The sequence below is a fragment of the Dermochelys coriacea genome, chromosome 13, assembly GCF_009764565.3.
Source record: "Dermochelys coriacea isolate rDerCor1 chromosome 13, rDerCor1.pri.v4, whole genome shotgun sequence".
NCBI lineage: Eukaryota > Metazoa > Chordata > Testudines > Dermochelyidae > Dermochelys > Dermochelys coriacea.
In genome coordinates, this window is record NC_050080.1 from 37429117 (window position 1) to 37457084 (window position 27968).

General features: G+C 50.5%; 3 protein-coding genes across 3 annotated transcripts in view; 2 read left to right on the plus strand and 1 right to left on the minus strand.

The window, feature by feature from the left end:
• The window catches only part of LOC119841806 (mast cell protease 3-like), a 500929-nt gene that overhangs the window by 194882 nt on the left and 278079 nt on the right, over window positions 1–27968 (plus strand).
• On the plus strand, window positions 1714–4734 carry LOC119841653 (duodenase-1-like). Its single transcript, XM_038369200.2, has 5 exons — window positions 1714–1783; window positions 2111–2258; window positions 3241–3376; window positions 3465–3734; window positions 4314–4734. The coding sequence occupies exons 1-5, from the start codon at window positions 1720–1722 to the stop codon at window positions 4497–4499; spliced, it is 804 nt and encodes a 267-aa protein (XP_038225128.1). The 5' UTR covers window positions 1714–1719; the 3' UTR covers window positions 4500–4734.
• On the minus strand, window positions 7640–15911 carry LOC119842388 (duodenase-1-like). Its single transcript, XM_038370435.2, has 4 exons — window positions 15760–15911; window positions 13664–13799; window positions 13127–13381; window positions 7640–9004 (listed from the first exon to the last, which is right to left on the minus strand). The coding sequence occupies exons 1-4, from the start codon at window positions 15855–15857 to the stop codon at window positions 8861–8863; spliced, it is 633 nt and encodes a 210-aa protein (XP_038226363.1). The 5' UTR covers window positions 15858–15911; the 3' UTR covers window positions 7640–8860.

Genomic DNA, 27968 nt, shown 5'->3' on the forward strand with positions numbered 1-27968 from the left:
CCATCTGAGTGCTGGTTCTGGCTGGCTGCCCTGCCAGCCACTGTTCCACTCCACTGGCCGCTTCACCAGTTCCCGCCATCCACCCTCACTGGCCGCTTGCTCGCCGCTCCCGCCAGCCACCTTCTCGCTGGTCACCTTCTGCTGCCACTTGCCTCTCTGCTGTCACCTCTGCAGCTCAGTCTCTTGAGGTTCCATCCAACTCTTAGTAATTGTCAGCTCTTAATGGGGGAACCTGAAGCAAGCTGGGCAGAAACAATGAAATCCCACCACAAGTGATTTCAACTCTTGTGAGCACTTAACAAAACAAAAGACTCCTAATGGAGCCTATTTAGCTCTATCTTTGAAGAGTGGTGAGGAACAGGTTAAATCATACCAGGGACCCTTAGACAGAAGCCACATCTCCTGGCAGGGACACCTGTCCCCACCCCCTCTGACTTTCAAAGCGGTCTGGCATTTGAGCCCCTGGCTTAGTGAGTTCCTTTCAGCTGAGGGTGACTCCCTCAGTGGGGCCAGGCTAAGCACAGTTCTGCTCCCTTTCCTCATACAATAAAGATAACAACACTAATAACAACTCTTCACTACCCCTGCATTCAGTACTAAAATTATTTGAAACCTAACACCAGCCAAAGTTGATCACTTTGAACAACACAGCTTCTGTCTGCCAGATACCTAGGAAGAGTAGGTGTGTTCATCTACATACAATTTGCTTCTGAAGTCTCCCTCTGTCCCAGCTAGCTGTCAAGGGTGAGCTCATTCAGACCCTGCTTACACAGGTATCAAAGGTAGGTTGACTGGTCTATAATTCCTGGGTCCTCTTTGTTCCTCTTTTTAAAGATAAGTTCTACGTTCGCTCTTCTCCAGACCCCTGGGACCTCACCTGTCCACCTGTCTTGAAGATAATTGCTAATGGTTCTGAGATTGCTTCAGCTAGTTCCTTAAGTACCCTGGGAGGAATAACATCAGGTGCTGCTAAGTTGAATACATCTAACTTATCTAGATGTTCTTTAACCTGTTCTTACCCTATTTTCGCTTGTGTTCCTTCCCCCTTGCTAATATTAATTGCATAGAGTATTTGGTCTAGTGGTTACAGCCGGGGGCTAGGGGCCAGGACTCCTGGGTTGTATTCCTGGCTCTGCTGTGTCATTGCCCCTCTGCTGCTGTACAGTCATAGCTCCCAGCTGTAGCATGTCACAGAGCCTGCCACATCCCCTTTGCATGAAACCTGCCTGCTACGGTTGCTGTTATCGGGGCCGATGGCTGCTCTGGCCAGCCCCAACCTGCTCACGGCTGGGCCACTGTGAGAAAGATCAAAGGGCCATGTTCTCACCCACCACAGAGATCAGTCGGTGTCAGCCACAGAGACACAGGGAGGGAGTTGAGCGAGGGTGGGGCCAGGTGAGTAAGAGCCCCAGATGCACCCAGCTGTGAGCTGGCACTCAGAGAAGCCCTGGATCCTGATAGACCAGTCCCCAAGGGGGTCTTCTCCGTCCAGTGGTGCATCATCCAGCTGTGCTGGGACCCAGCTGCCGGGTTGATGCACGGCCTGTCCTCCCCCGCAGCCCGTGTGGTTGGAGTGGTTGGAAACTGAGATGCATGAGCCTCACATTCGGATGAGTGTGTGGGTGACCCTGAGGTTTCCTCCCTTCCATCTTTCCCCAGCTGAGTCTATAAAGCCCCCAGGCCTGAGGCCAATGCATCGTCCCTACACTGACTCTGAACATGCAGCTCCAGATCTTGCTCCTGCTCCCCATGACCTTTTTCCTGTTCCCTGGTGCTCATACTGGTGAGTACGGCTGGGATCAGGGGCCCCTGGGGCTTTGGGAGCTTTGGGGGGTCTAAGGGATGGGGGCACTGTGGTTGGTGTCTAGGGACCCGCTGGAGTGAAGTGTGTGGGGGGTTCTCATCATCTGGATCGATGCAGAGATGGACAGCAGCGGCTGGGGCTGCATCCAATGGACCTCAGTCCTGATGGGTGCCAGGCGAGGGTTGGGCAGCTGGGCACATCTGGGGAGTGGGGTTACCAGCACTGTGGGTAACAAGGCTGCTTCTGCTGGAGTTTTCCATCTGCGCCTGCTCTAATCCCTCCCCTCATCTCTCCCTGGGGTTCCAGGGGAGATCATTGGCGGCCAGGAAGCCAAGCCGCATTCCCGTCCCTATATGGCCTATCTCAAGAGCAAAACCTGCAGAAGTGAAGAGACATGTGGGGGATTCCTGGTGCGGGAGGATTTTGTGCTGACAGCCGCTCACTGCGCTGATGGGTAAGAACCTGTCTCTGCACCCCAGTGTCTCCCCGAACCCAGGACCCAGCTGTGCAGAGCCCCAACTGTGCAGGGATCCAACTGCGCAGCATGCTTAGACGTGCAGGAATTTAGTTGTGCAGCATCCATCCAGCTATGCAGAGGTCTAGCTGTGCAGAAATCCAGCCATGAAGGAATCCAAATGTTCAGCATCCCCAGCTGTAGAGAGATCCAGCTATGCGGGGATCCAGCCATGAGCACCCCGACTTGTGCAAAGATCCAGCCATGCAGCATCCATTGGGCTGTGCAGGGCTCCTTTTGTTCAGGGATCCAGCTGTAAAGCACCTTCAGCTGTGCAGGGATCCAGTCATGCAGCATCCCCCACTGCGCAGGGATCAAGTTGTGCAGCATCCATCCAGCTGTGCAGCGATCCAGTTGTGCAGCAGCCCCACCCCCTTACTTTAATGTTTTTTCTGTGTGAAAGGCAAACAGAAGATTAACAACCTTCAGATTAATAACTGGATCATTCATAGTCGTAATTTGACACATTACAATTCATTTAATTTGTTCGATATCAGTTAAGTCGTTATTTAATACCTGCATCATGGTGGTATTTGGGAGCAGGTCTCTGGCTGTGTTCTCCCGGGGCCAGATTAGACAATCACATGGTCCCTCCTGGCCTTGGAACCTAGGAAACTTGAGGAGCTGACCGAGATCAGGGCCCCCATTGTGCTGGGCACTGCACAGACCCCGACCGAGATCAGGGCCCCTATTGTGCCAGGCACTGCACAGACCCCGAGCGAGATGGGTGACCTAAGAGAAAGAGACAGATTACAATTTTTACAGGGGAGCAACCCCATACTGAGCCCCACCCCACTCCCAGCACATCCTACTGAGCCCCCCCATCTTACCCACTGCAGCACTGCTCTCCCTAGCACCATGCAGGGGTTAGCACCGCCTCCAAGGACCTCCAGGTCTAGCCCAATCTCTGTCTGGCTTCCAGGGACATCACTGTGCTCCTTGGAGCCCACAACATCCATCGGAAAGAGAAGACCCAGCAAAGAGTCTCTGTGCGGCAGAAGTTCCCCCATCCCAAATACAACAAGACGAGCATTGAGAATGACCTGATTCTGCTGCAGGTACCTCCCCCCACAGCCCCCAGCACCCACCCTGGCCTGGCTCCCATCCAGGCAGTGCGCTGACCCCTCAGTCCTCCCCCTATTGCAGCTGGCGGAGCCGGCAGAGCTGGACGATGCCGTATACACCATCCCGCTGCCCCAGGCTGGCCGCACTGTGGATCCGGGGTCTGTGTGCAGTGTGGCAGGATGGGGCAAGACCAACCATGACACTAAGCTAACCACCAACATCCTCCAAGAGGTGGAGCTGGAGGTGATGTCAGATGAGACCTGCCAGGAGGACAGGCAGCTCCAACAATACTACAAGCCCTCGAAGATGATGTGTGTGGGGGACCCTGATGAGGACAAGGCCACATTCTCGGTAAACGCCGAGTCCCTGGCGGGCAGCTGGGTTGGGAGCTTCCCCAGGAGCCAAGGGAGTTAGGGGATCAGTTAGGGTGACCTTCAGTGGGCAACACTGAGACTGAGGTCTATCTATCTACCTGTCTGTCCATCTCCATACACTATCTATCTATCTATCTATCCATCCATCTATCTATCTATCTATCTATCTATCTATGCCCTGAATACAGAGAAGGAAACACCATGAAGGTGGGAAGGTTTCTATCATGTGGATGCTGAGCTGTTTGTAGAGCAGGAGAGATGACGGCCAGCGGAGACCATCAGACCATCTCCTCTGTCCCTACCCCCATACAGTGCAGGCCAGAGCGCCCAGCACAGGGGATCTGGGAATTGGTCATTCAATCCCTTTAGTGGCTAGGCCAGCATCAGGCTCTGAGATGCTGCTGCCAAGGCCTGGGCTGGATTCTCTATCTATTTATCTAGCTAGCTAGGTGGGGCAGTGGGAGACTGCAATCCCTGCTATAGAACAGCTCAAAAAGGACAGGTGAATGCTGTGCTTTGAGCTCATATTTACCCTCTACCTGCTTTGATTTCTCAGGGCGACTCCGGGGGCCCCCTGGTGTGTGACGGGACAGCCCAGGGCATTGTCTCCTTTGGCAAAAATGACGGGTCCCCTCCGAGGGTGTTCACCAAGGTCTCCGCGTATGTCCCCTGGATCAAGAAAACAATGAGGGGTCTCAGCAGCCCAGGGTCCCACGCTAAAAGTCCTGCGTCCCTTCATTGAAGGGGGCAGAGCTGGGTTTGGGGAGTTCTGGGTATGAAGAAGTCCTCCCAACCCAGAATGGTGGTGCCAAGCCCAGCGGGTGCTTGAATAAAAGCCCAGCTTTTTACTCCCCCTACGTAATAAAATCCTATATGAGAAGAGACTCTTTGGGGAATCATTGTTCGTCTGTACTTTGGCGTCCCCTGAGAGTGAGTGCCCTGCACTGCTGTCCCGGATGCCTGGGTCCCATTCCATCTCCCAGTCTAAACCTCCCAGCATATGCTAACCCTGGGGTGAGTGCCCTGCTGTCCCAGACACCTGGGTGCCAGTCACTGTAGAGCATTTGCCTTGCACTATCCATAGCACCTCTCCTGCCTGACTCCCTGCCACCAATTTTAAAAGGCAGGACCCAATTTTATCCCCCTGCCTTTCCACTCTGCTTCCTCTCCCGCCCCCAACACACATGAAGGTTCACAAAGGGCAGCATTGACTCGGCCTCAGCCACATGCCCTGCAGGACAAGCTGGGAGCTGGATGTGATGAATGTGGGACTAGTAGTCATGTTTTTATGATGCCTGGTCATGCCTCAGTTTCCCCTCTGTGCTTTGCATTGCTAGGCATGGAGGTTAAAGGGTTAAAAAACTGCTCTTGGAATAGAGCAGAAGACACAAGGTGCTGGGATATGTCATCATCTGGGGGTGGCGTGAATGTGTCATTAACAACTAGCTGAACCCAACCCAGATTGTTGGAGGAGCTGGAAAGCCAATGGGAGTTCCACACACTCATGATGGGAAATCCCGCAGGCCATGCAGGAGGGCTCAGCAGGAGGACAATGGCCCAGATGTTCTGGGGGACTGGGGAGAGAGCTGGCCTTTGCAGAGACATAGGAGCTCTCCCCTGGGACAGACAAAGAAACAAGGACGGGGAGAGGGAGCAGAACTGGGGTGCGCCCAGCTTGGTTGGCTCCTTGCACTAGCGGGGCCAGATGGACTATGCCTAAACCTTGGCTTGTCCAGGCTAAGCCGAGGACGTCCCCAATCTGTGTTCAGTCCAGGGAACCAGTAAACCCGGCTCTCTTTGGAAAAGGCGGCTGGGTGTCACTGCCAATCCCGGCTGGGGTGCACCGGTCCCTGGGAAACATAGACACCTCCGAGCAGGAGTCTCTCTCAGTTGGCTTCACCGGGCAGAGCTCACAGTGTGAAGCGGGGGGCTGGAGCCCAGGGGCTCAGTCTCGGAGTCAGTGAGGCCCCGGGGCCCATTTTGAAGGCAATGTGGCACCCCAGGGCGGTCAGCAGAGTGACGGGCCTACACCGAGCAGCGGTTGGAAAGCCGGAGCACAGCAAAAATCCTGTGGAGGCGTGACACCGGGCAGAGGGGACATACATCAGTGGGGAGATGTACAGGCTGGCCTGGCCCGGCCCTGGTGATGGATGTGGCCTCAGAGGGGGATGCGGAGTCCCCGGGAGGGGGAAGCATGGCAACAAAACTGAGTGCTGGCTCCAGATGTGCACATCCACCAGGGTGTGCTGGGCTCCAGCTGTGTACAGCCCTAAGAGTCAATGGGCCAGACCCTGAGCGCGTGTGAATGGGCCGTAGCTCCACTAGAGTCAATGGGTCAGATTCCAGCTGGGATCAATGGGCCACAGCTCCATTGGGGTCAATGGGCCAGATCCCAGCTGGGGTCAGTGGGGCGTAACAGTGCAATAACCTGCAGTGTAACTGTCAGCGGTTAGGGGTCTCCCCTCCCAAGTGCTAGGAGAACCCCATGGTGTTTGTTATATGGCCAAAGAGAGACTCTGTTTAACAGGAATTGCCCTGAATACAGAGAAGGAAACACTGTGAAGGTGGGAAGGTTTCTATCACGTGGATGCTGAGCTGTTCGTAGAGCCAGAGAGGTGACAGCCAGTGGAGACCATCAGACCATCTCCTCTGCCCCCCTGCTCCCATACAGTGCGGGCCAGAGCGCCCAGCCCAGGGGATCTGAATGACATTGCCTGGAAGTTGGCCATTCGAATCCCTTTAATGGCTGGGCCAGCATCAGGCTCGGAGACACTGCTGCTAAGGGCTGCGCTGGATTCTCCATCCCTGGTGAAGTGTAACTCAAGCCGGGACATTTCTCTAACAGCTCTGCTCTAGTTCAAGCCAGGATTAGCTCAGGGCTGTCCCAGGGCCAGGGCTACGCAGAGGTCAGACTGGACCAGCACCGGGGTCCTTTCCAGCCTTGGAATGGACAAATCTATTGAAGGAACGTGGTTCTCTTATTGCTGTGGGTCGGGGTGGAGGGACCCAGGATATCTGCTGACAGAATCTCTGTCATCCCTCTGGCTCAGACAAATCTGGTCTTTATTCAGCCAGGGATCAGCAACACAGCATCACCCGCTACTGGGGAGCACTGGCCAGCAATGCCCCTGTTAACAGGTGGAGAGAGAGCCAGACAGAGGGGAGTGTGGAGACACACAGATCAATCCCATCTGTATCTGCTTGTCAGCTGCTGGATTTGGGTGTCAGGGTGGCGGTGGGCATAATTCCAGCCCTTTAGGTGTTACAGCCCCACAACCTGTAACCAGAGACCTACCCTGCCTGGGTGGAGTCAGCGCCTGCCCCAGACAACACGGATCAGCAGGGAACTCAGTGCTGGAGACGTTTGTATCAGATCTGTACTGATTCCAGAGTATACAAGACAGGAAGTGAAATTTACAAGCAGTGTGGCGGAGGAGTTTGGGGAGGCCGCAGGTCCTAGAACCATCGGACTGAGGTGCTGCAAGTTGTAGGGAAGCAGTGTGGCCTAGTCGCGAGGATGCCTGGGTTCTGTTCTCAGCTCTGCTGCTGGGTGACCTTGGGCAAGTCATGACCCCGCTCCATGCCTCAGTTTCCCCATCTGGGGCTAATGAGCCCAACCACCTTTGTAAAGTATTTGGAGATCTGCTGATGGGAAGAGCTAGGGGCCCAGATCCACAAAGATATTTAGGCTCCTGGTGAGTTCAATGGGAGTTTTGCACCTAAACACTTCTGAGGATCTGGGCCTAGATGTTCATATTTAGCACCAATTTTGTTAATGGCTCGACCCAGCTCCCCTGCATCCTGCCCACTGCCCCATTATCCTAACACACTCACACACACAGAGTCCAATCTACAGGCCAGTAATGGAAAAGGCAGCACGAATTGTTCAAACAAGACTGTTTTTATTCAAAAATGGCTTTTTTCCCCTCAAACAAACATCCGTTTTCAATATTTTCCAAATATTTGGAAATACACAATTCTTCATTTTGTCCCAATATATGCTTTCCAGGTTCCCAGGATTTTGGTTTTACCAACCTCCAGTTAGTATCATGTAATATATAATAAATAATTAAATATTTGTGGAGTGGGGAGAGGAAAAAAGAAAAGGAAATACTGAAAACAAATAAAAGTCAGGTCTGGCTCAAAATGTGTGAAACAAAACATTCAAAATTTCAAAGGTTTTCATGTAATCGTTTCAATGTTCTATTGTCATGGCCTGTTTAATTTGACTAGCCACGCGTCATGGTGATAGGTTGGCCACCTAAGCCACATGGCCCCATTCCTGCTCTCTGCTTGGATGAAAGAAAGTTTTTAAGCCAGCCAATGACACACTGCAGCTAGGAATTTTGATGATGCAAAACTCCTGAAGAATGGATTAGGTATAAAAATGATCAGCATTTGTAGAGGGTCTATAAAATTCAACAGAAAAAAAATCTACCTTTGTTCTAGAATCCCCTCGGCTGAAGTAAAACCCTGTACACATGGAGGAATTCTAATGACTCAGGAGGAAAGGTTTTCACCAAATATTGTTCTGGGGGTAATGGGGCATTCGGATCGGACAGACACAACACAAACAGAGAGACACAGGGACAGAAGCAAGTCAGATGCAAAGTAAAAAGCCAGGCAGAAACAACCTGAAAGCACAGAAATAGGGCCCTGAGAGACAGCTAAGAGAAGAAGCTTTTTGGGCACAGAGATGGAGATGCAGGCTGGAGATGCAGGCTTGGGACAGCGAACAGAGTTGCTGTCTGCTGCTGTTTGATTCCAACTGTGTTCAGGGAAAGAGGACTTTGGATATTCCCTGTAAATAAATAGATCACAGCAAAGGAAATACCATACTCCATCGTCAATTTCTGCTTCCAACTGGAACATCCGTAGGGTCCCAAACATTGACTAGGCACTTGGGGTGAAAAAAACATAGAATGAAATTTCAAACATCGATGAGGTATTTCTAGGCGCAAAAGGATTTCAGGACTGAGCCATTCGTAGCATTTCTCTAACACTAGGTAAAAATACTCTGATCTAAAGCACTGCGGGGTTCCACACAGGCACATTGCCCAGTATGGCAACATATGTCCTTTAAAGGGGAGCGTCTCCTTTAACTCAGCTTCTGCAGAGTTTCGTTGATCCAGGGGATGAATTTGGAGATTCTTGTGTATACGCTGGGGGGGGGCGTCCATCTGGATCTCCATTGGAAACAATGCCCTGGACTACCCCGTCGCACACAAGCGGCCCGCCGGAATCACCCTGCCAATAAGGAGAATAACATCAGTGACTGACATTACCCAGCCCAGCCTGTCCTGCGGAGATCTTAGATTGCATGTGGGACAGGTGTTCTCTGCAGCTGAAGGCCTGGCCCTTTCCACCACACAGAACAGTCCTCTAAATGGGTGGGCAGAGAGAGAAAGCTAGAGCTGTGCAGAATGATGTAACCGTGGAAAAGGCAGTTCCTGAAATTTTGAAATACTGAAATTTTGAAATACTGAAATTTTTCACAGCAAACAATCAATTTTCAATTTTTGCTTTAGGGAAATTGAAAGGAAATATTTCATTTCGGGTCAGTTCCACCTGAATCAGAATATTTCAATTTTTTAAAATGAACTCAAACATTTAGTTTGGAATCAGTTCAACAAAATATTAAACTGCTTTTTCCTATCTGTGCATTGCCTTTCCAGAGCAATCGTTCAGGTCTGTATTCTCTCCTAAGGGGTTGGCTCCCTTGAGGACTACATCTCCCAGCTCCCAACCTGGATTTTCCTCTGATTGAACTGTTCAGGGCATCAAGGGAATCACCTGACTCAGTGCATTGTAGGAGTTGTAGTCCAGACAGGGCCTACATCAGGAAAACTGAGGCTTGAACTACAGCTCCCAGAAGGCAATGTGCTGATAAAGAACTGGAGTTTAATGTTGAACTCACTTGAAATAAAGCATTTCAGGTCAGGTCAGCAAACCAAAATCCTAGAATTATAGAAGTGTCAGGCTGGAAGGGACCTTGAGAGGTCATCTAGTCTACCCCTTTGCACTGAGGCTGGACCAAATAAACCTAGACCATCCCTGACAGGTGTCTTTCCAACCTGGGCTTAAAAACTTCCAGTGATGGGGATTCCACAACCTCCCTAGTTAACCTGTTCCAGACCTTAATGACCCTGAGAGTTGGAAAGTTTTTCCTAATACAGTAACTCCTCGCTTAATGTTGTAGTTATGTTCCTGAAAAATGCGACTTTAAGCGAAATGATGTTAAGCAAATCCAATTTCCCCATAAGAATTAATGTAAATCGGGGGGGGGGTTAGGTTCCAGGGAAATTTTTTTCACCAGACAAAAGACTATATTATATATATACACACATAGTATAAGTTTTAAACAAACAATTTAATACTGGTACACAGCGATGATGATTGTGAAGCTTGGTTGAGGGGTGAAGTCAGAGAGTGGGATATTTCCCAGGGGATGACTTGCTGCTAAATGATGAACTAGCAATTGGCTGAGCCCTCAAGGGTTAACTCGTTGTTAATGTAGCCTCACACTCTACAAGGCAGCACAAATGGAGGGAGGGGAGACAGCATGGCAGACAGAGACAGAGACACACACCCTGTGTGTGAGAGAGAGATGTGCATTGCTCCTTAAGTACACTGACACTACTCTAAGTACATTGCCTTTTTAAGTAGATCAGTAAGCTGAGATGGCAGCTGCTGCCAGGAAGCTCCCTCCGTCCTGAGCCCTGTCGTGTGTCCTGCTCTATGGAAGATGGGGTAAGTGGGGTGCAGGAGCTGGGGGGAGGGGGACACCCTGACATTAGCCCCCCTCTTTCCCTCCTCCCCCCACAGCAAGCAGGAGGCTCTGGGGAGCAGCTCCAAGGCAGAGGGCAGGAGCAGCACATGGCAGTGGGGGGGCAGGACAGCTGAACTGCCAGCGGCTGCCTCACAGGGAACTTAGGGAGGTGGGGAGCTGATGGGGGGCTGCTGGCCCACCTTAGTTCCAAGCCCCCACCAGCTCGCTGCAATGGGCTGCTCTCCCTGCAAGCTGTGGACAAAGCAGGCGGCTGCCAAACGATGTTATAAGGGAGCATTGCGCAGCTTTAAACGAGCATGTTCCCTAATTGATCAGCAACGAAACATTAACTGGGACGACTTTAAGTGAGGAGTTACTGTATCCAACATTAATCTCCCTTGCTGCAGATTAAGCCCATTACTTCTTGTCCCACCTTTAGTGGACATGGAGAATGTTTGATCACTGTCCTCTTTAGAACTGCCCTTAGCATATCATAGAACCATAGACTCATAGAATCTCAGGGTTGGAAGGGACCTCAGGAGGTATCTAGTCCAACCTCTGCTCAAAGCTGGACCAACCCCCAACTAAATCATATTTGAAGATGGTTATCGTATTCCCCCTCCAGCCTCATCTTCCCTAGCCTAAACATGCCCAATCCTTTAGCCTTTTCTCCTAGATCAGCTCTTCTAAACCTCTGATCATTTTGTTGTTGTTTCTCTCCTCTGGACGCTCTCCAGTTTGTTCTCATGGAAGCAGGGGTGAAGTGGGCTTGTACCGGCCTGTATGCAGCCAACGTTAAAGCGCTGCCACAGCAGTGCTTTAACGTCACTTCCCCTTTTGCCCCCACTCCGGGCTGCCGTCGGGGGACGGGGAGGGGGGGGGTGCAAAAAGGGAAGCTGCCCCAGGGCTGGCGATTTAAAAGGGCCCAGGGCTCCCGGCCATTGCCACCGCTACCACAGCAGCTACCCGGGCCCTTTTAAATCACTGTCGGAGCCCCGGACGGTGCAGGCCAGGCAGTGCGGATGGGCTGGCTGGGGGAGGCTGACCCCCAGCCCCTCCCCTTCTGCCCGAGGCCCAGCCCCTTCCAGGGGCCTGGAGCTGGTCCCCTGTACCAGTAAGTGTTTCATATTACTTTCACCCCTGCATGGAAGGAAAGATTTCAATCTGTTCACATTCTCAGCATGTTTCATTTCCCTTTAAAATGTTGCAATGAAACGTTTTGACATTTCTGAGTCAAACCAGCTTTTGGTTTCTTCCGTTCTGCCAAAAATGTTGAAATCTCAACTTTTCCTCAGAAACAAAGATTGAAATGTTGCCATTTCCAGTGAGATGGGAACACTGATTCTTCCTCAGCACCAGTGACATGCTGGCCCTATGGACGTCAATAGCAAAGCTCCCATCCACCTGGCCAGGATTTCACCCAGGGTCCTGTCTGTTGGGTGGCCTCAGGGTTGAGTTCACCAGTAGAGCCTCCAGGGAAGATGAAGAGTAGAGATGGTCAGAACATGTGGTGGTGGGGGGTGGGGGATCCCCATGTTTTATTAACATTTTCCCTGGAACATTTTTTAAAAAATCAAAGCCCAAAAATGTCTAGTCATGAGGCATCATTGCAGTTGTATTTCAGGGGTCTCATGCCATTATGGGAACACAGGATTGGAAGGGCCGTACTGGGTCATGGAGTCCAGTTCCCTGCTATCCCAGGCAGCCCTGTCATATCATCCCATCCATAAACTTATCAAACTCGGTCTGTATCCTTGTTAGGTTATTCCCCTCCCCTGCAACTGCTGCCGTTGGAGGTTGTTCCAGAACCTCCCACCTCTGATGGTTAGAAACCTTCTCCTCATCTCCAGCCTCCATTGATCCCTGCCCCATTTATCCCCATTTGATTTGTCCTTTAGCTTCCACAGCTCGTCTCCCTCCTTGGTGTCCCCCCCCATGTGTTTGTAGAGCAATCAGACCCCGCTCTGCCTGTGTTTTAGGCTAACCTAGCTCAGTATTTTACTCCCCTCTCATGAGACTGGCTCTCCATTCCCCCGACCGTCCCACCAGCCCCTCTCGGCACCTGGTACAGCTGGAATCCCTCTTTTTGGGACAGGGCTGCCCAGAACTCGGCACCGGATTCCAGCTGAGCTCTGCCCGGTGCCTCCTATGCTGGAATTAAACCCTCCCTCTCTACTGGGGACACCTGAACTGCTCCATCCCAGGATCGCATGGGCCTTTTTCCTGGCCACGGCCCACTGTAGTCACCCTGCAATTGACAGACACACCCAGGTCTCCCTTCCGCTCTGTTGCTTCGAGCTCATGAGCCCCAGCTCAGACCAGCAATTTTCTTGTTTCTTGTCCCTATGTGCATGAGCCCATGTTAAATTTCAGCCCATTCCCACCAGCACCTTGCACAAGGGCACTAACACTGAAGATACCTCTCTGGAGACGTCCTAGATACTGGCTTCCCTGGGTGGGCTGCATCTCCCATGACACACCATGGGCTCTCTTTGGGGAAGTGGAGCATGGGAGGGTCATGGCCATACTGGTTTCCACCAACTCCTTCCCCTGGAGCAGCTTGCTGCACCCCCAGTGGCTCTGGGCAGAGGGATATTTACCTGGAAGGCTGATTTCTCGGTGTGGGGGCTGCCGGCGCACAGCATGTTGGTGGAGTTGTAATGCTGGTACCGCTCTCTGCACAGGTCGTCTGACACCACCTCCTGCTCCGCCTCCTGCAGCCTGTCGGTGGTGGTGTTCACTCCGGTCCGACCCCACCCGGCCACGCTGCACTTGGAGCCTGGGCTGACGTGCTGATCAGCCACGGGCAGGGGGACAAGCCCCACCCACTCGGTCAGCTCCGCGCTGTGCCACAACTGCCATGGGGAGGAGAGAGAGAGAATGGACCCAGATCAGCGCCGGCATTGGGGCTGGGAAGGAGCAGCACCACCCGGCCAGAGCATGGATGTGAATCCAGGGAGTGAGTGTGAGGTCACTGGGGGCAGGGCAATGGGATGGGGCGGTGCCTGCAGCAGTGTGAGGTCACTGAGGGCAGGGTTATGAGATGGAGTGGTACCTGCAGCACTGCGAGGTCACTGGGGGCCAGCTGATGGGATGGGGGTAGTACCCTAGCAGAATGAGGTCACTGGTGGCGGTACCTTCAGCAGCATGATGTCATTGTCAAAGTTCTCATTGCTGAAGTCGGGGTGCTGGATCCAGCGACGGGCCCGGATCCGTTGCCAGTTCTGTCCTGGCTTCATGAAGTCTTGGACTCCCAGGTAGACAAAGATATTGCTGGAAACGACAAGGAGAGAATACGGGGGCGTTAGTGCCCTTTGGACAGTGAGGTCGGGCCATCACAGCCCCTCAAATAGGGACACCAACCCTGCACCTGGCCTGTGCAAATTTCTATCTATGGTTGTGCAACTGAGTAACACAGAGACCCTCTTATGTACCTACATATGGATGGACTTTCTCCTTCTCCTCTCTTGCTGGCTAAAGAGACCCCAAAAGACTGACCAATGGACTGTTCTCCTATTCAGAGTGACCCATTGTCCAGCTCTTGTGTCCATGATTCAAAAAGGGTGTTGATAAATTGGGGAGGTGTCAGAGAAGAGCCATGAGAATGATCAAAAGTTTGGAAAATCTGCCTTATACTGAGAAACTCAAGATCAATTGGTTTCTAATTCAGAGGGACTATAAAGGATTCTGTTTGTTTTTCTTTCTCAATTATTGTTTCATGGTATGAATTATTAACAGGAACTGTAACTAACCACTGGGAGAATTTACCAAAGGTCATCTGCATCACTGACAATTTTTAAACAAGATTGGATTTTTTAAAGATCTGCTGTAGATCAAAAGGAATTATTTGGGGGACATTCTCTGGTCTGTGTTATACAGGAGGTCGCACAAGGTGATCACAATGATCTTGTAATCTCTGAATCATTGAACTGCATATGGCAGAAGAAGGAAAATACCCATCGGAAGGTGTAAGGACCTTACCTGGGTGTAACTTTGAAATATTAAAAGAAATTTCTTAAAGCGGGGGAATCCCAGATGCTTAGGCTGGACCAACACAGAAATAAGGTCCTTGGAGTGAATGAAACATACAAATAAGAAAAGGATCAAATAATATTTTATGCACTGTCGCCATCTACTGGGTATGGATGGAAGTAGGAAGAAGCCCAGATCTGCAAATGATCCTGGAGAGAGAGGTTATTATTTGAGATGAAAGAGCTTGCTGAGTGCATCAGAGCAGATGCTGAAGTCCAGAAGGGTTCCCGGACACTTGGCCCAGCACCTCTGCACAGCCCCTTCCCTCCTCCAGGGTTAGCAGGACATGAGAAGTAGTGGTGAGACTTCACGGCAGAGATTGAATCTCTTCATCTTTCTTTAACCTAAGTATCTGTGTGTTCCCTTATTGTCTCTACTCTCGGCCTAGAGAGACCTCAAAGAACCATAACTTGGATTTTAACTAAGCTACACTCTATGCCTGTTTCTCGTTCGTCAGTCTAAGTCAACAGCCTACGACAACCTCCAACAATAACTTGAGGCAACTGCTTTTGATGCTTTAAACTAGTGGCCCCCCTCCAAACTAGAACTAGCAGGGACCACATTCACAGAGCACCTTAAGGCAAAGTGCAACTTTAGCGCATAGAGAATTAATGACAGTGTGAGAAATGTGCTAGAGACACGAAAGTATTGATGGCTGATGATCGTAAGTGAATGTAGTAGGAAATCCTGGGGATTGGATCAGTCTCTGGTGCAACAGCTAGCCCCAGTGCTGATCTATGTCAATTGCCTACAAGGTTGTTCGGATCGTTAGGGCTCAGATCCCCAAAAGGCAATTATGGGATTTCTTGATTGGTTAAGAAAAACCAAGTGCCTGGGTTTGTGAAGCGATGGCCAAGGGAAAAGACCTGAGAAGAAGTCACATTTCAACTGAGTGAAGTGACTCAATCACAGAGATTTGAATACAAAGATCAGCTGGGATATTCACCATGCTAGTTTGATGGGTTTGGGCTTTAAAATCTAACAGGCACCCATGGAAATTCGTATTTTTCACATCCCATAAATGTCTAGTCTTTGGGGCAACATGTTTCCAGCTCTGATCCTGCCCCAGGGTGGGGGACTGGCTGGCTTGGTGGATGGGGAATGGGACACAGGGCCTTTCCCCTCTAGGGGCACCAGCCCCAATCCAGCCCCAGGACAGGTGACCAGGTGGCTCAGGAGTGGGGGGTGGCATGTTTCTTACCCCAGGTTGCAGTTACAATGAGCCGCCGTCACCACCACGTCCTCCTGGATCAGGAACCCTCCGCAGTTTCCCATTGACCCAATTTGCACGTAGGCCATGTAGGCTCTGGAGCTGACGGGGGCTTCCTGGCACCCGATGACCCGATCTGGAGAAAGACAGGGAGGGGTTCAAAAGGGAGTCTGGAGAGTGGGACCAAGAGCCCAGTGCAACGCAGACCCTAATCCATTAGCCCCATCCCCTGCTGGCTTGGATCAGCCCCTTGCCCACCTCCAGCCTGGCCTCCCCCTGGATCATCCCCCCAGCCTAGTCTCTACCCATACATGTAGCCAGTGTAATTCACATATTCCCACGTGGACCTGTCCATCTGTCCATCCATCCATCCCTTATCCCATACCCAGCCATCCATTCATCTGTCTGTGGGGCCGCCCCAGGCCATCTCCCCACTCAGAGAAGTAGGCCAGGGATTTCCTAGCACTCCCCGGCCCCATTGTCCCCTCTCCTGACACCTGCCTGAGCCTGACGGCTAATCCCAAACCCTGCCCCTGGTGTGGGCTGCCCATGGCCCTGATCTCCCTAATCTTACCACTAGAACTGGACAAATTTTTCTAAGCAATTGGTAAATTTGCCAAAAAATGCAACTTTGGGGCATCAGAAGAAGCTGCAAATTCTGGTGAAATTCTGCACTGGTGCCCTCCCTGCCATTGGCTGGGGCCATGGATAACGCTGCTTCCTTCCTGCCCCTGGCTGGGACAGAGCCAGTGCTGAGGCCTCCCAGCTGCAGATGGCAGAATCCCCCCTGGTCTGTTCTGCCCCTGGATACCTGTGTAAGGGGACTGTTGCCCCCTTACTAACATTCGGGGGGGGGGAGTTAGTTGCTAGCTCCCAGTACTAAAAAGGGGGAAGGGTCGATGGGGAATCAGGACCCTGAGACTGACAGCCCCCAGGAACAATGGGGAGAGGCCAATGCTCCAGGTCATGAATGACAGGGCGGGCAGGCTGATCAGGGAGTCAGGAGGCCGGGGAGGTCCCGTTCTCTGTGTGAGCTGGAATTGCCTGGGTCAGACAGAGTGGGGCCGAGCTGAGCTGGGGAGCAGAGCTGGGCCAGATCCAGAGAGAGCAGACCCTGTGCTGGGAGCAGAGCTGCAGCCCCAAAGCCAGAGGCCCAGCCCAGAGAGAGCAGATTTGCCCTGGGAGCAGAGCTGCAGCAACCAGAGGCAGGGGGGCCAGAGAAGCAGCCCAGGGAGCTGGAGGCAGAGCAGCAGCTGTGCAGAGACAGAGCGGTGGAGCTGGGGCTGGAGCAGTCTGGAGCTGGGCGCGGTGAGCAGCTGGGGAGACCGAGGGGGACCCTGGGCAGCGGGCCCAGCACAGGGAGACGCCTCAGCCAAGGGGCTCTGCAGGCCAGGCGTGGATCGTAACCCCGACAGGGCGGGGGCGACACTGGGAAGAAGGGTCCTGCCACTTAGAGCCTGAGAGCGTGTGGCCACCACCAGAGCAAGTGTCCAACCCGCAGCATCCCTGCAGCCCAGCCAGGGCCGGAGAAGGAGGCCGGGGGCTTACAAGGAACAGACTGTGAACTGCCCGGACGTTCCAGAGACACTGTTTGCGATGGTCCCTGCCACAGAGCGGGGTGATGGGTTTCCTGTAACCCTCCCATTTTTCCTTATTCTTTTTAAAATTAATTGTTGATTAAATAACTTGCATTTGCTTTAACTTGTATGTAATGATTAGTGGGTCAGAGAAGTGCCCAGTGCAGAGAGACACCCTAGCCCCTGTCCTAGGTGACCACAGCAGGGTTGGAGTCGAGCCCCCCAGGAATCCTGGGCCCAGCCTTGTTGGGGTTACGAGGACTCTGCCAGACGGAAGAGGGGAAGAGGAGTCCTCAAAGGCAGGGAGGCCACTGGGTAAAGGAAGTGGGAGCGAGGACTCAGATCCTTTCGCTAGCCCACTTCACCGGGGTAGTGCAGAAGCTAGGAAAATTCCTCACAATAGCGGGACTATTCCCCTGCTTACACCTGGATCCATAGATGTTCATGCCCTCCTGAGTGACCCCAGCCGGAGAAGCTCACCTAGCTCCCCTGGACTGAGCCCGATCACTGGTGTTTGACGAACGCCTCTTCTAGCAAGGCAGCAAAGCTGAGTCTGCTGCCACCTGGAGATGGAGGAACCCCCCAGCTCTGGGTAGCTGGTTCCCCTGGTGAATCCCCCTCCCTGTCACATACTGGGGCCTCCTTTCCCATTGGATTTGATCAGGCTCCAGCTTCCCCTGTTAGATCTTGCTCTGCCTTTCCCTGCTGGATTGAAGAGCCCCCAGCACCCAGCTTTGCCTCCCCGCAAAGGTCCTTGTGCCCTGAGCGCTGGCACCTCGCCACTGACTTGTGGAGAGACCAAACAGAGTGCTTTCAGTCTTTCCCTGCCACGTGTTTTCTCCAGCCCTCCAATCATTTGCCTGGTGCCGTCCTGCCCCATCTCCAGTTTGGTGCCAGCCCTTTTAAAGTGTGCAGCCCAGAACTGGGCGCAGGATCCTAGTATCCCCTAGTATCCCTCCCTGTTCCTGCTCACCACGGCCCTGTTGGGGTCTCAGCAGCAGTGCAAATCCAGAATCTATCTATCTATCTATCTATCTATCTATCTATCTATCTATCTATCTATCTATCTAAAGACATCCCTGAGCCGTTAGTGATTATCTTAGAGAACTCATGGACAAAGGGAGAGATCTCAGAGGACTGGAAAAGAGCAAAGATAGTACCTGTCTGTAAAAAGGGGAATAAGGACAACCCAGGGAATTCTAGAGCAGTCCTCTATATTTTGGTACCTGGAAAGAGAATGGAGCAAATAATCCAACACTCAGATCTCCATCCTTATAGGTTTTTAAGGCCCAGCTTGACCAAGCCCTGGCTGGTATGATTTACTTTGGTTTGGTCCTGCTTTGAGCAGGGGGTTGGACTAGCTGACCTCCTGAGGTCTCTTCCAACCCTAATCTTCTATGGATCTATGATTCTATAATTTTAAGCATCTAAAAGAAAAGAAGGTAATAAGTAAGAGTTAACATGGATTTGTCAAGAACAAATCATGTCTAACCAACCTAGTATCCTTTGACAGGGTAACAAGCCTAGTTGATAGGTGGGGAGCAGTACATGTGATTTATCTCAAGTTTAGTAAAGCTTTTGTTATGTCTCGCATGACCTTCTCATAAACAAACTAGGGACATATAGCCTCGACGAACCTACTATAAGGTGGGTGCATAACTGGTTAGAAAACTGTTCCCAGAGCGTTGTTATCAGTGGTTCACAGCCAAGCAGGAGCAGCATATCGAGTGGGGTTCTTCAGGGATCTTTCCTGGGTCAGGTTCTATTCAATAACTGCATAAATGATTTAGATAATGGCATAGAGAGTACACTTATAAAGTATGCAGATGATACCAATCTGGGAGGTGTCGTGCATGGTTTGGAGGACAGGATTAGAATTCAAAATGATCTTGACAAACTGCAGAGATGGTATGAAATAAATAGGGCACAGTTCAATAACGACAAATGCAAATCACTGTACTTAGGAAGGAACAATCTGTTTGACACATATGAAATGGGAAATGACTGCCTGGGAAGGAGTAGATCAAAAATTGAATATGAGCCAACAGTGTAACCCTGTTGCAAAACAAGTGAATGTCATTATGAGATGTATTAGCAGGAGTCTTATAAGCAAGACACAAGAAGCAATTCTTCTGCTATACTCAGCACTGATTAGACCTCAACTGGAATATTGCATCCAGCTGAGGGTCCCGCATTTCAGGAAAGATGTGGAGAAATTGGAGAAATTCCAGAGGAGAGCAACAAAAATGATTACAGGACTAGAAAATGTGATCTCTGAGGAAAGATTGAAAAGATTGGGTTTGTTTAGTCTGGAGAAGAGAAGGCTGAGGGGGACATGATAGCAGTCTTCAAATACCTAAAAGATTGTTATGAATAGGAGGGTGATAAACTGTTCTCCTTAATCACTGAGGACAGGACACGAAGCAATGTGCTTAAACTGCAACAAGGGAGATTTAGGTTGGGCATTAGGAAAAACTTCCTGACTGTCAGGGTAGTTAGGCACTAGAACAGATTGCCAGGGAGTCTGTGGAATCTCCATCATTGGAGATTTCTAAGAGCAGGTTAGACAACCATCTGTCAGGGATGGTCTAGATAATACTTAGATCTACCTCAGTGCAGGGGACTGGATGAGATGACATATCTAGTTCTAGTTCTTTCTTTCTTTCTTTCTTTCTTTCTTTCTTTCTTTCTTTCTTTCTTTCTTTCTTTATTTCTTTCTTTCTTTTTTCTTTCTTTCTTTTGATTTTTGAGTTGTTCAGATCTTATTTGTTTAGTTACATTTGTTTGTTGATGTTGATTTAATTCTGGGTAATTGTTTGAGGTTAGGTTGGGCTTACTAAGGCAGGAGGGTTCGTCAATGTTGCAAGTGTCATCTTTATGGTGGAAAAGACCATCCTTCCACCCACCCATCCATTTCTCTACCCGTCCATCTGTCCATCCAACCATCCATCCATTCATCCTTCCGTTCCTCCATCTGTCTATCCATGTATCCATCCCTGCCTATCCATCCATCCATCCACCCATCCATCCATCCATCCATCCATCTGTCCATCCATGACAGCCATCTGTATATCCATCCATCCCCATACACATCCATCCATCCATCCATCCCCACACCTAAATTCATAGATTCCAAGGCCTGCAGGGACCATGGTGATCATCTAGTCTGAACTCCTGTGTAACACTGCCCAGAGAACTGCCCCACAATTATTCCTTTCTTTCTTTCTTTCTTTTGATTTTTGAGTTGTTCAGATCTTATTTGTTTAGTTACATTTGTTTGTTGATGTTGATTTAATTCTGGGTAATTGTTTGAGGTTAGGTTGGGCTTACTAAGGCAGGAGGGTTCGTCAATGTTGCAAGTGTCATCTTTATGGTGGAAAAGACCATCCTTCCACCCACCCATCCATTTCTCTACCCGTCCATCTGTCCATCCAACCATCCATCCATTCATCCTTCCGTTCCTCCATCTGTCTATCCATGTATCCATCCCTGCCTATCCATCCATCCATCCACCCATCCATCCATCCATCCATCCATCTGTCCATCCATGACAGCCATCTGTATATCCATCCATCCCCATACACATCCATCCATCCATCCATCCCCACACCTAAATTCATAGATTCCAAGGCCTGCAGGGACCATGGTGATCATCTAGTCTGAACTCCTGTGTAACACTGCCCAGAGAACTGCCCCACAATTATTCCTAGAGTAAATTGTTTAGAAAAAAACATCCAGTCTTCATTTTAAAATTGTTAGTTATTAAGAATTGACCATGACTCTTTATTAAATCTTTGTTCCCTGTGTAGGTACTTATAGACTGTGATCATATCACCCAATAGCTTTCTCTTTGTTAAACTAAACAGATTGAGCTCTTTGAGTCTATCACTGTCAGACATGTTTTCTAATCCTTTGATCATTCTCATGGCTCTTCTCTGACCCCTCCCCAATATATCAAAATATTTCTTTAATTGTGGGCCCCAGATTTGGACACAGGATTCCAGTAGCACTTGCACCCGTGTCAAATCCAGAGGTAAAATAACCTCTCTACTCCTATTTGACATTCCCCTGTTTATGTACCCCAGAATTGCATTAGTGATTTTGGCCACAGTGTCACACTGGGAGCTCATGTTCAGCTGCTTATCCAACATGACCCCCAAATATTTTGCAGAGTCTCTGCTTCCCAGGATAGCATCCCCCATCCTGTAAGTATGGCTGACATTCTTTTGTCTTGGATGTATACACTGACATTTAGCCATGTTAAAATGCATAACGTTTGCTTGCACCCAGTTTACCAAACAATCTAGATCACTCTATATCGGTGCCCTGTCATCTTCATTATTGAACACTCCCCAATTTTTGAGTCATCTACAAACATTATCAGTGATGATTTCATGTTTTCTTCCAGGGCATTGATAAAAATGGTAAATGGCATAGGTCAAGAACGATACCTGACCCCACAAGAAACACACCCATTTGATGATGATTCCCCATTTACAATTACATTTTGAGACCTCTAATTTAGCCATCTTTTAATCCATTTATTGTATGCCATGGTAATCTTATATCATTCTTGTTTTTAATCAGCATGGGCGGTACCAAGTCAAATGGCTTCCAGAATTATAAGTACATAACATTATCACCAAAGTCATAATCTGATCAAAAGGAGACAAGGTCTGTGAGGGGATATCTTTTATTGGACCACTTTTATTGGTGAGAAAGACACACTTTTGAGCCTATACAAAGCTCTTCTTCAGGTCTGGGAAAGGATATCGGGGTGTCACACCTAAGGACAAGTGGAACAGGATGTTTAGCATAAGTACTTAGAACATATTTCTCTCCAAACTCATCAGAAGCAAGCTCCACGAAGATCAGAACCAGGACCAACCAACTCAAAGTAGCATCAGACACGGCCAGAACAAAAGATGCAAAACATGCAGAAATATCTCCACTGCTACAATGATCAACACCCCATCCCACAGTGCACCTTTCAAGATCAATGGGTCCTACACATGCCCATCACAACACGTGGTTTTCCTCATCCAGTTCACTAAATGCCCCGATAAGAACAAGGTGGGTGAAATGAGATAACCACCTTCAAATGAACTCACACAGAAAAATGATGAAAGACAAAAACATGTTACCATCCAGGGACAAAAGCTTTTCACAACATGATCATTCCATATCTGACCTCTCAGTCTTCATCCTGAAAGGAAATCTGCACAACACTTGCAAAAGATTACCCTGGGAGCTTAAATTCATAACTTTACTAGACACTTAATAAATAAATAAATAAATAAATAAAATGAAGTGAATAGAAACACCTGATTCTTGGCTTATTACAACAATCTGTAACCCACTAAACTCCTTTTCCCACACCTTTTCCACCCTCTTTCTCCCCCTATGACTGGAGAGATGTTAACAGGCTACTTCACCTTTTATGATCCCTTGAAATATGTGTTAACTTCTGATGCTAAACAATCTGTTTCCACCTTGCATTGAGCTGTGACACACAGAGGACCTTTTCCAGACTTGAAGATGAGCTCTGTGTAAGCTCCAGAGCTTGTCTCTCTCACTCAGATAAATTAATGCAATAGGATATCACCTTACCCACCTTGTCTTTGACATATCCTCAGACCCACATGGCTACAACAAAGCTGCGTAAGTCCAAAAAAGATACCAAGTTCAACAATCGCTGAGCTGTACGTCCATTGGAACAGTAGTGGGCACTGTTGCCACAACAGGTGAATTCCTGCTGGGTCGGTATCTCTTGGAGATAGGGAACAGGGTGGCAACAAATCCGCTGTCCAGCATTCAGGGGCCATGAGGTGCAGATGTGGGGCAAACAGCAGGCAGAGTAGTTATAGTCAGACACAGACAGGAATCCAGACACACACACACACACAGTGGCTGCTGCATCAAGCATTGCACCACAAGTGGCATGTGCTGGGTGGAAAGAAGAGGTTAATGAGGGCTTACTCAGGTATGTCAAGGAACCAATGTGAACTGAGTCAAGGGTTCATGCACAGGGCAGAATGATGGTCCACACCAGGAGAAGTAGGAATTGAAAAGGTCAGATACAGGACCTGTCCCCTGTAGAGGGTAGCAGCTCTATTCGTACCTCAGGAAGTGGGGACTTGATGGCTAATGGGGGAGAGGGAAATGGGACATAGGGACTTTTCTCTGTAAGGGGCCCTGGCTCCAATACCAGCCTTTCTATAGTTGTTGTTGTTGTTTTGGTTTTTTTTGCACCATCCAAAAGGGTTTAATAGAGGGAATCTGATCCCTGCTCTTGAATCCCACAAAAGAGTCCAAAAACTCTGAGAGACACACAGGGTTTTATCTCAACATCTACGGACTGCTTCCCCTACCCCCAATCTGTTTGGACAGCAATCAATTCATAGCATTTTTCTAAGAGTAATGAAGATAATCTTCATTTCACACTCAAAGCCTAGTTAGCCCATGGCTGGTCTAGCCAGGCAAAGAGCCAGGAAAATGGATGTCTACTTTAGTGCTGTTTCTGCAGAATGTTCTGGATCCAGGGGATGAAGGTGGAGAGTCTTGTGAACATGCTTGGGTGGTAGAAATTCCCATCAACATACGAAGTGATGCCCTGGGCCACTCCCTCACATGCCAAGTGGCCACCAGAATCACCTGGGATTAGGAAAAACCCTAATTATGTTTGCACTTCTCTAGCATGTCTTTTTATCTACAGATGTGATTGCATGAGAGTAGAGACAGTTGAAATATTTGGAAAGAAATATTTTTTCTGTAAAGGACTTTTTCAACTTTGGCAACTTCACTAAAATGTTTTCTGTTTGGAAGTGTTTCCTTTTTTTGTTTGGGACACTTGGTAGGGTTAGGCAGAGTTTGGTAGAGGCTCATTCACCTGCGCATCTACCAATGTGATATATGCCATCATGTGCCAGCAATGCCCCTCTGCCATGTACATTGATCAAACTGGATAGTCTCTACATAAAAGAATAAATGGACACAAATCAGACGTCAAGAATTATAACATTCAAAAACCAGTCGGAGAACACTTCAATCTTGTTGGTCACTCAATTACAGACATAAGAGTGGCTATTCTTCAACAAAAAAACTTCAAAAACAGACTCCAATGAGAGACTGATGAATTGGAATTAATTTGCAAACTGGATACAATTAACTTAGGCTTGAATAAAGACTGGGAGTGGATGGGTCATTACACAAAGTAAAACTATTTCCCCATGTTATTTCCCCATCCCCCCACCCCCCGCTGTTCCTCAGACGTTCTTGTCAACTGCTGGAAATGTCCCACCTTGATTATCACTACAAAAGGTTTTCTTCCTCCCCCCTCCTCCTGCTGGTATTAGTTCATCTTAAGTGATCACTCTCCTTACAGTGTGTATGATAACACCCATTGTTTCATGTTCTCTGTGTATATAAATCATCTCCCCACTGTATTTTTCACTGAATGCATCCGATGAAGTGAGCTGTAGCTCACGAAAGCTTATGCTCAAATACATTTGAGTCTTTAAGGTACCACAAGTACTCCTTTTCTTTTTGGTAGAGTTGTGTTTCAGTTGGATAGCGTTTCAATTGAGTGGATGTTGGTAGGGATGAGTTTGGGTAGGGTTTAGTAGGACAGTGGGTATGTTGGGTAGAGCTGGATAGGACAATGAGTGAATTTAGTAGAGATCTGGTAGAGTTGGTAAAGTTTAGGGACAGTTGGGGTTGGGGAGAGTTTCACAGGACAGGGGTTAAGTTTGATAGAGTTGGGTAGAGTTGTTGGGGGAGTGAGTTTAGTGTAGAGTTGGTAGGTTTGTGTAGGGTGGGGTTTGCATTTGGGGTAGGATTGTGTTGGGAAGGCTGAGTTTGGGGTAGAGTTGTGTTGTGTTGTGTTGGCCAGGGTTTTGAGATGAAGGAACATCAATAGCCATGTATAATAATGGATCTTGGCCAAGCTAGTGGGAGCTGTGATGTGCTGGTCTCATGATCACCTCACTCTTTGGGCCAATCTGCTGTCTGCATCAAAACCCCGTCTCCTGAGCTGGGCTAGGTTGGTAGGGGATCACTCTGCAGTTAGATATTTAGCCCTGGAAACCACCTCCCACTTCCCTCCCAGCAGCTGCCTCCTGGAACCAAGGAGCCTCCAGGTCAGCAGGATACTTACTCGATAAGGTAATTTCCACAGGCTGGGCTTCCCCACATACAGCATTGCTGAGGGACTGTACCTATGGTTCCACTGACACATGTCGTCCTTCATGACCTCCAGGTCCACCTCACGGAGAGTATCAGTTCTTTAGTTGCAGCCAGTCCGACCCCACCCAGCGATGCTTCACATGGATCCTGGTCTCACCCTGGAGTTGGCCTTTGGCAGAGCGATGAGCCGCACCCAGCTGCCATGGATGTGAGGGAAAACAGGGAACCAGATCAGCACTGGGATTGGAAATGAGAGGGGCCAACACGTCCTAACAGAGGAAAATGGAGATGTGTGCAGTGCTTGAGTGTGAGGTCGCTGGGGGTGGGGTAATGGGATGGGGATGGCACTTGCAGCAGTGGAAGGTCACTCAGGGCGTGGTGATGTGAGAGAGGGGTGGTACCTGCACTAGTGTGAGGGCACTGGAGGTGAGATAATGGGATGGGTTGGTATCTGCACCTGTGTGAGGGCACTGGCCGTGGGGTAATGGAATGGGGGTGCTACCTGCAGCAGCATGATTTCATTGTTAATGTTCTGATTGTTGTATTGCGGGTGGGGAATCTGGCGACGCATGGGATCTCTTGTTGGCTCTGTTCATGTTTCCTAATGTTATGGGCTCCCAGCTTGCCAGTGATCTTGCTGTAAAAGCCAAGAGCAATAGCTGGGGCATTAGGGGCAGGAGCATACATGTGGTGGGGGGTGGGCACATGTGGGTCTGACTCATGTACAGTGACATGGAGGGGACAGGGCAGTCTGGGGCTCTCAGGCAGAGATCTCAGATTCAGCTTCTGACCTGCACTGTATATAGCACTGTACACCTTGCCAACTCCGATCTGGCACCAGGGCTGGGGACTGGTTGGCTGAGGAGGGCAGGAAAAGGCACGAGCGGCCTTTCCCCTCTAGGCAGCGCTGGCTGCAGCAGAAAACACCCTGCCCAGTGGCTTTAGGGTCCCAGCCTGTGTCTGCACCAGCTCCTTGTGCTGTTCCCCTGAGCTGCTTCACTCCCCATTGTCCTCCCGGCCCCTGGGCTCAGCTCTCCTGCACCCCAGTAATCTCTCCCCAGCTGGATCCAGACAGGAGTCTATTCCTAGCTCCCCCAAGCCCAGATCTCTGCAGAGTTGTCCTGAGATTCTGAGCCCCTCCCTGCCCTGATCTGGCCAATGGGCCAGACCCCCAGTTGCTGTCAATGGCCTAATTCCATTGCTTTTCCCAGCGCTGGATCTGGACCATGGTTTGCTCTCCCAGCCTGTGGTACTAGTTGCTCTTTCCCTGTAACCTGCGATGGCGCTAGATCTCCCAGCTCCCCCATCACCCGCTAACGCCCGACCTGCCCCGACAGAAGAGCTAGTCTGAGGAGAGAAGTATGAAAAAGCTGGGCTGGATTAGCCTAAAATGCAGGCTGAGATGGGATCTGATTAATCTAATCTAATTAATATTAGTGGTGAGGAGGGTGGAGAGTTTTTGGAACATCAGTCAACCTTCTATCGGGAGAGGTGGCTGTAGAGTTTGGATGGCCTCCACCTCAGGAGACAGGGGGACAGGTGGATGGGATGGGAGTGGAACCTGCAGCACTGTGGGGTCACCGGGGACGGGGGGGATGGGATGGGAGTGGAACCTGCAGCACTGTGGGGTCACCGGGGCGGGGGGATGGGATGGGAGTGGAACCTGCAGCACTGTGGGGTCACCGGGGGCGGGGGGATGGGGTGGGAGTGGAACCTGCAGCACTGTGGGGTCACCGGGGACGGGGGGGATGGGATGGGAGTGGAACCTGCAGCACTGTGGGGTCACCGGGGGGGGGGGATGGGATGGGAGTGGAACCTGCAGCACTGTGGGGTCACCGGGGGCGGGGGATGGGGTGGGAGTGGAACCTGCAGCACTGTGGGGTCACCGGGGGCGGGGGGATGGGGTGGGAGTGGAACCTGCAGCACTGTGGGGTCACCGGGGTGGGGGGATGGGATGGGAGTGGAACCTGCAGCACTGTGAGGTCACCGGGGGGGGGGGGGATGGGATGGGAGTGGAACCTGCAGCACTGTGGGGTCACCGGGGGTGGGGGGATGGGATGGGAGTGGAACCTGCAGCACTGTGAGGTCACCGGGGTGGGGGGATGGGATGGGAGTGGAACCTGCAGCACTGTGGGGTCACCGGGGGCGGGGGGATGGGGTGGGAGTGGAACCTGCAGCACTGTGAGGTCACCGGGGGCGGGGGGGATGGGATGGGAGTGGAACCTGCAGCACTGTGGGGTCACCGGGGGCGGGGGATGGGATGGGAGTGGAACCTGCAGCACTGTGGGGTCACCGGGGGCGGGGGGGATGGTGTGGGAGTGGAACCTGCAGCACTGTGGGGTCACCGGGGTGGGGGGATGGGGTGGGAGTGGAACCTGCAGCACTGTGGGGTCACCGTGGGTGGGGGGATGGGATGGGAGTGGAACCTGCAGCACTGTG

Coding starts and splice junctions, on each gene's coding strand:
- LOC119841653 (XM_038369200.2), top strand. CDS start 1,720: ATGCAGCTCCAGATCTTGCTCCTGCTCCCCATGACCTTTTTCCTGTTC. Junction 1,784..2,110: donor GTTCCCTGGTGCTCATACTG/GTGAGTACGGCT, acceptor CTGGGGTTCCAG/GGGAGATCATTGGCGGCCAG. Junction 2,259..3,240: donor GCCGCTCACTGCGCTGATGG/GTAAGAACCTGT, acceptor TCTGGCTTCCAG/GGACATCACTGTGCTCCTTG.
- LOC119842388 (XM_038370435.2), bottom strand. CDS start 15,857: ATGGCCTACGTGCAAATTGGGTCAATGGGAAACTGCGGAGGGTTCCTG. Junction 13,800..15,759: donor CATTGTAACTGCAACCTGGG/GTAAGAAACATG, acceptor TGTCGTTTCCAG/CAATATCTTTGTCTACCTGG. Junction 13,382..13,663: donor ATGACATCATGCTGCTGAAG/GTACCGCCACCA, acceptor TCCCCATGGCAG/TTGTGGCACAGCGCGGAGCT.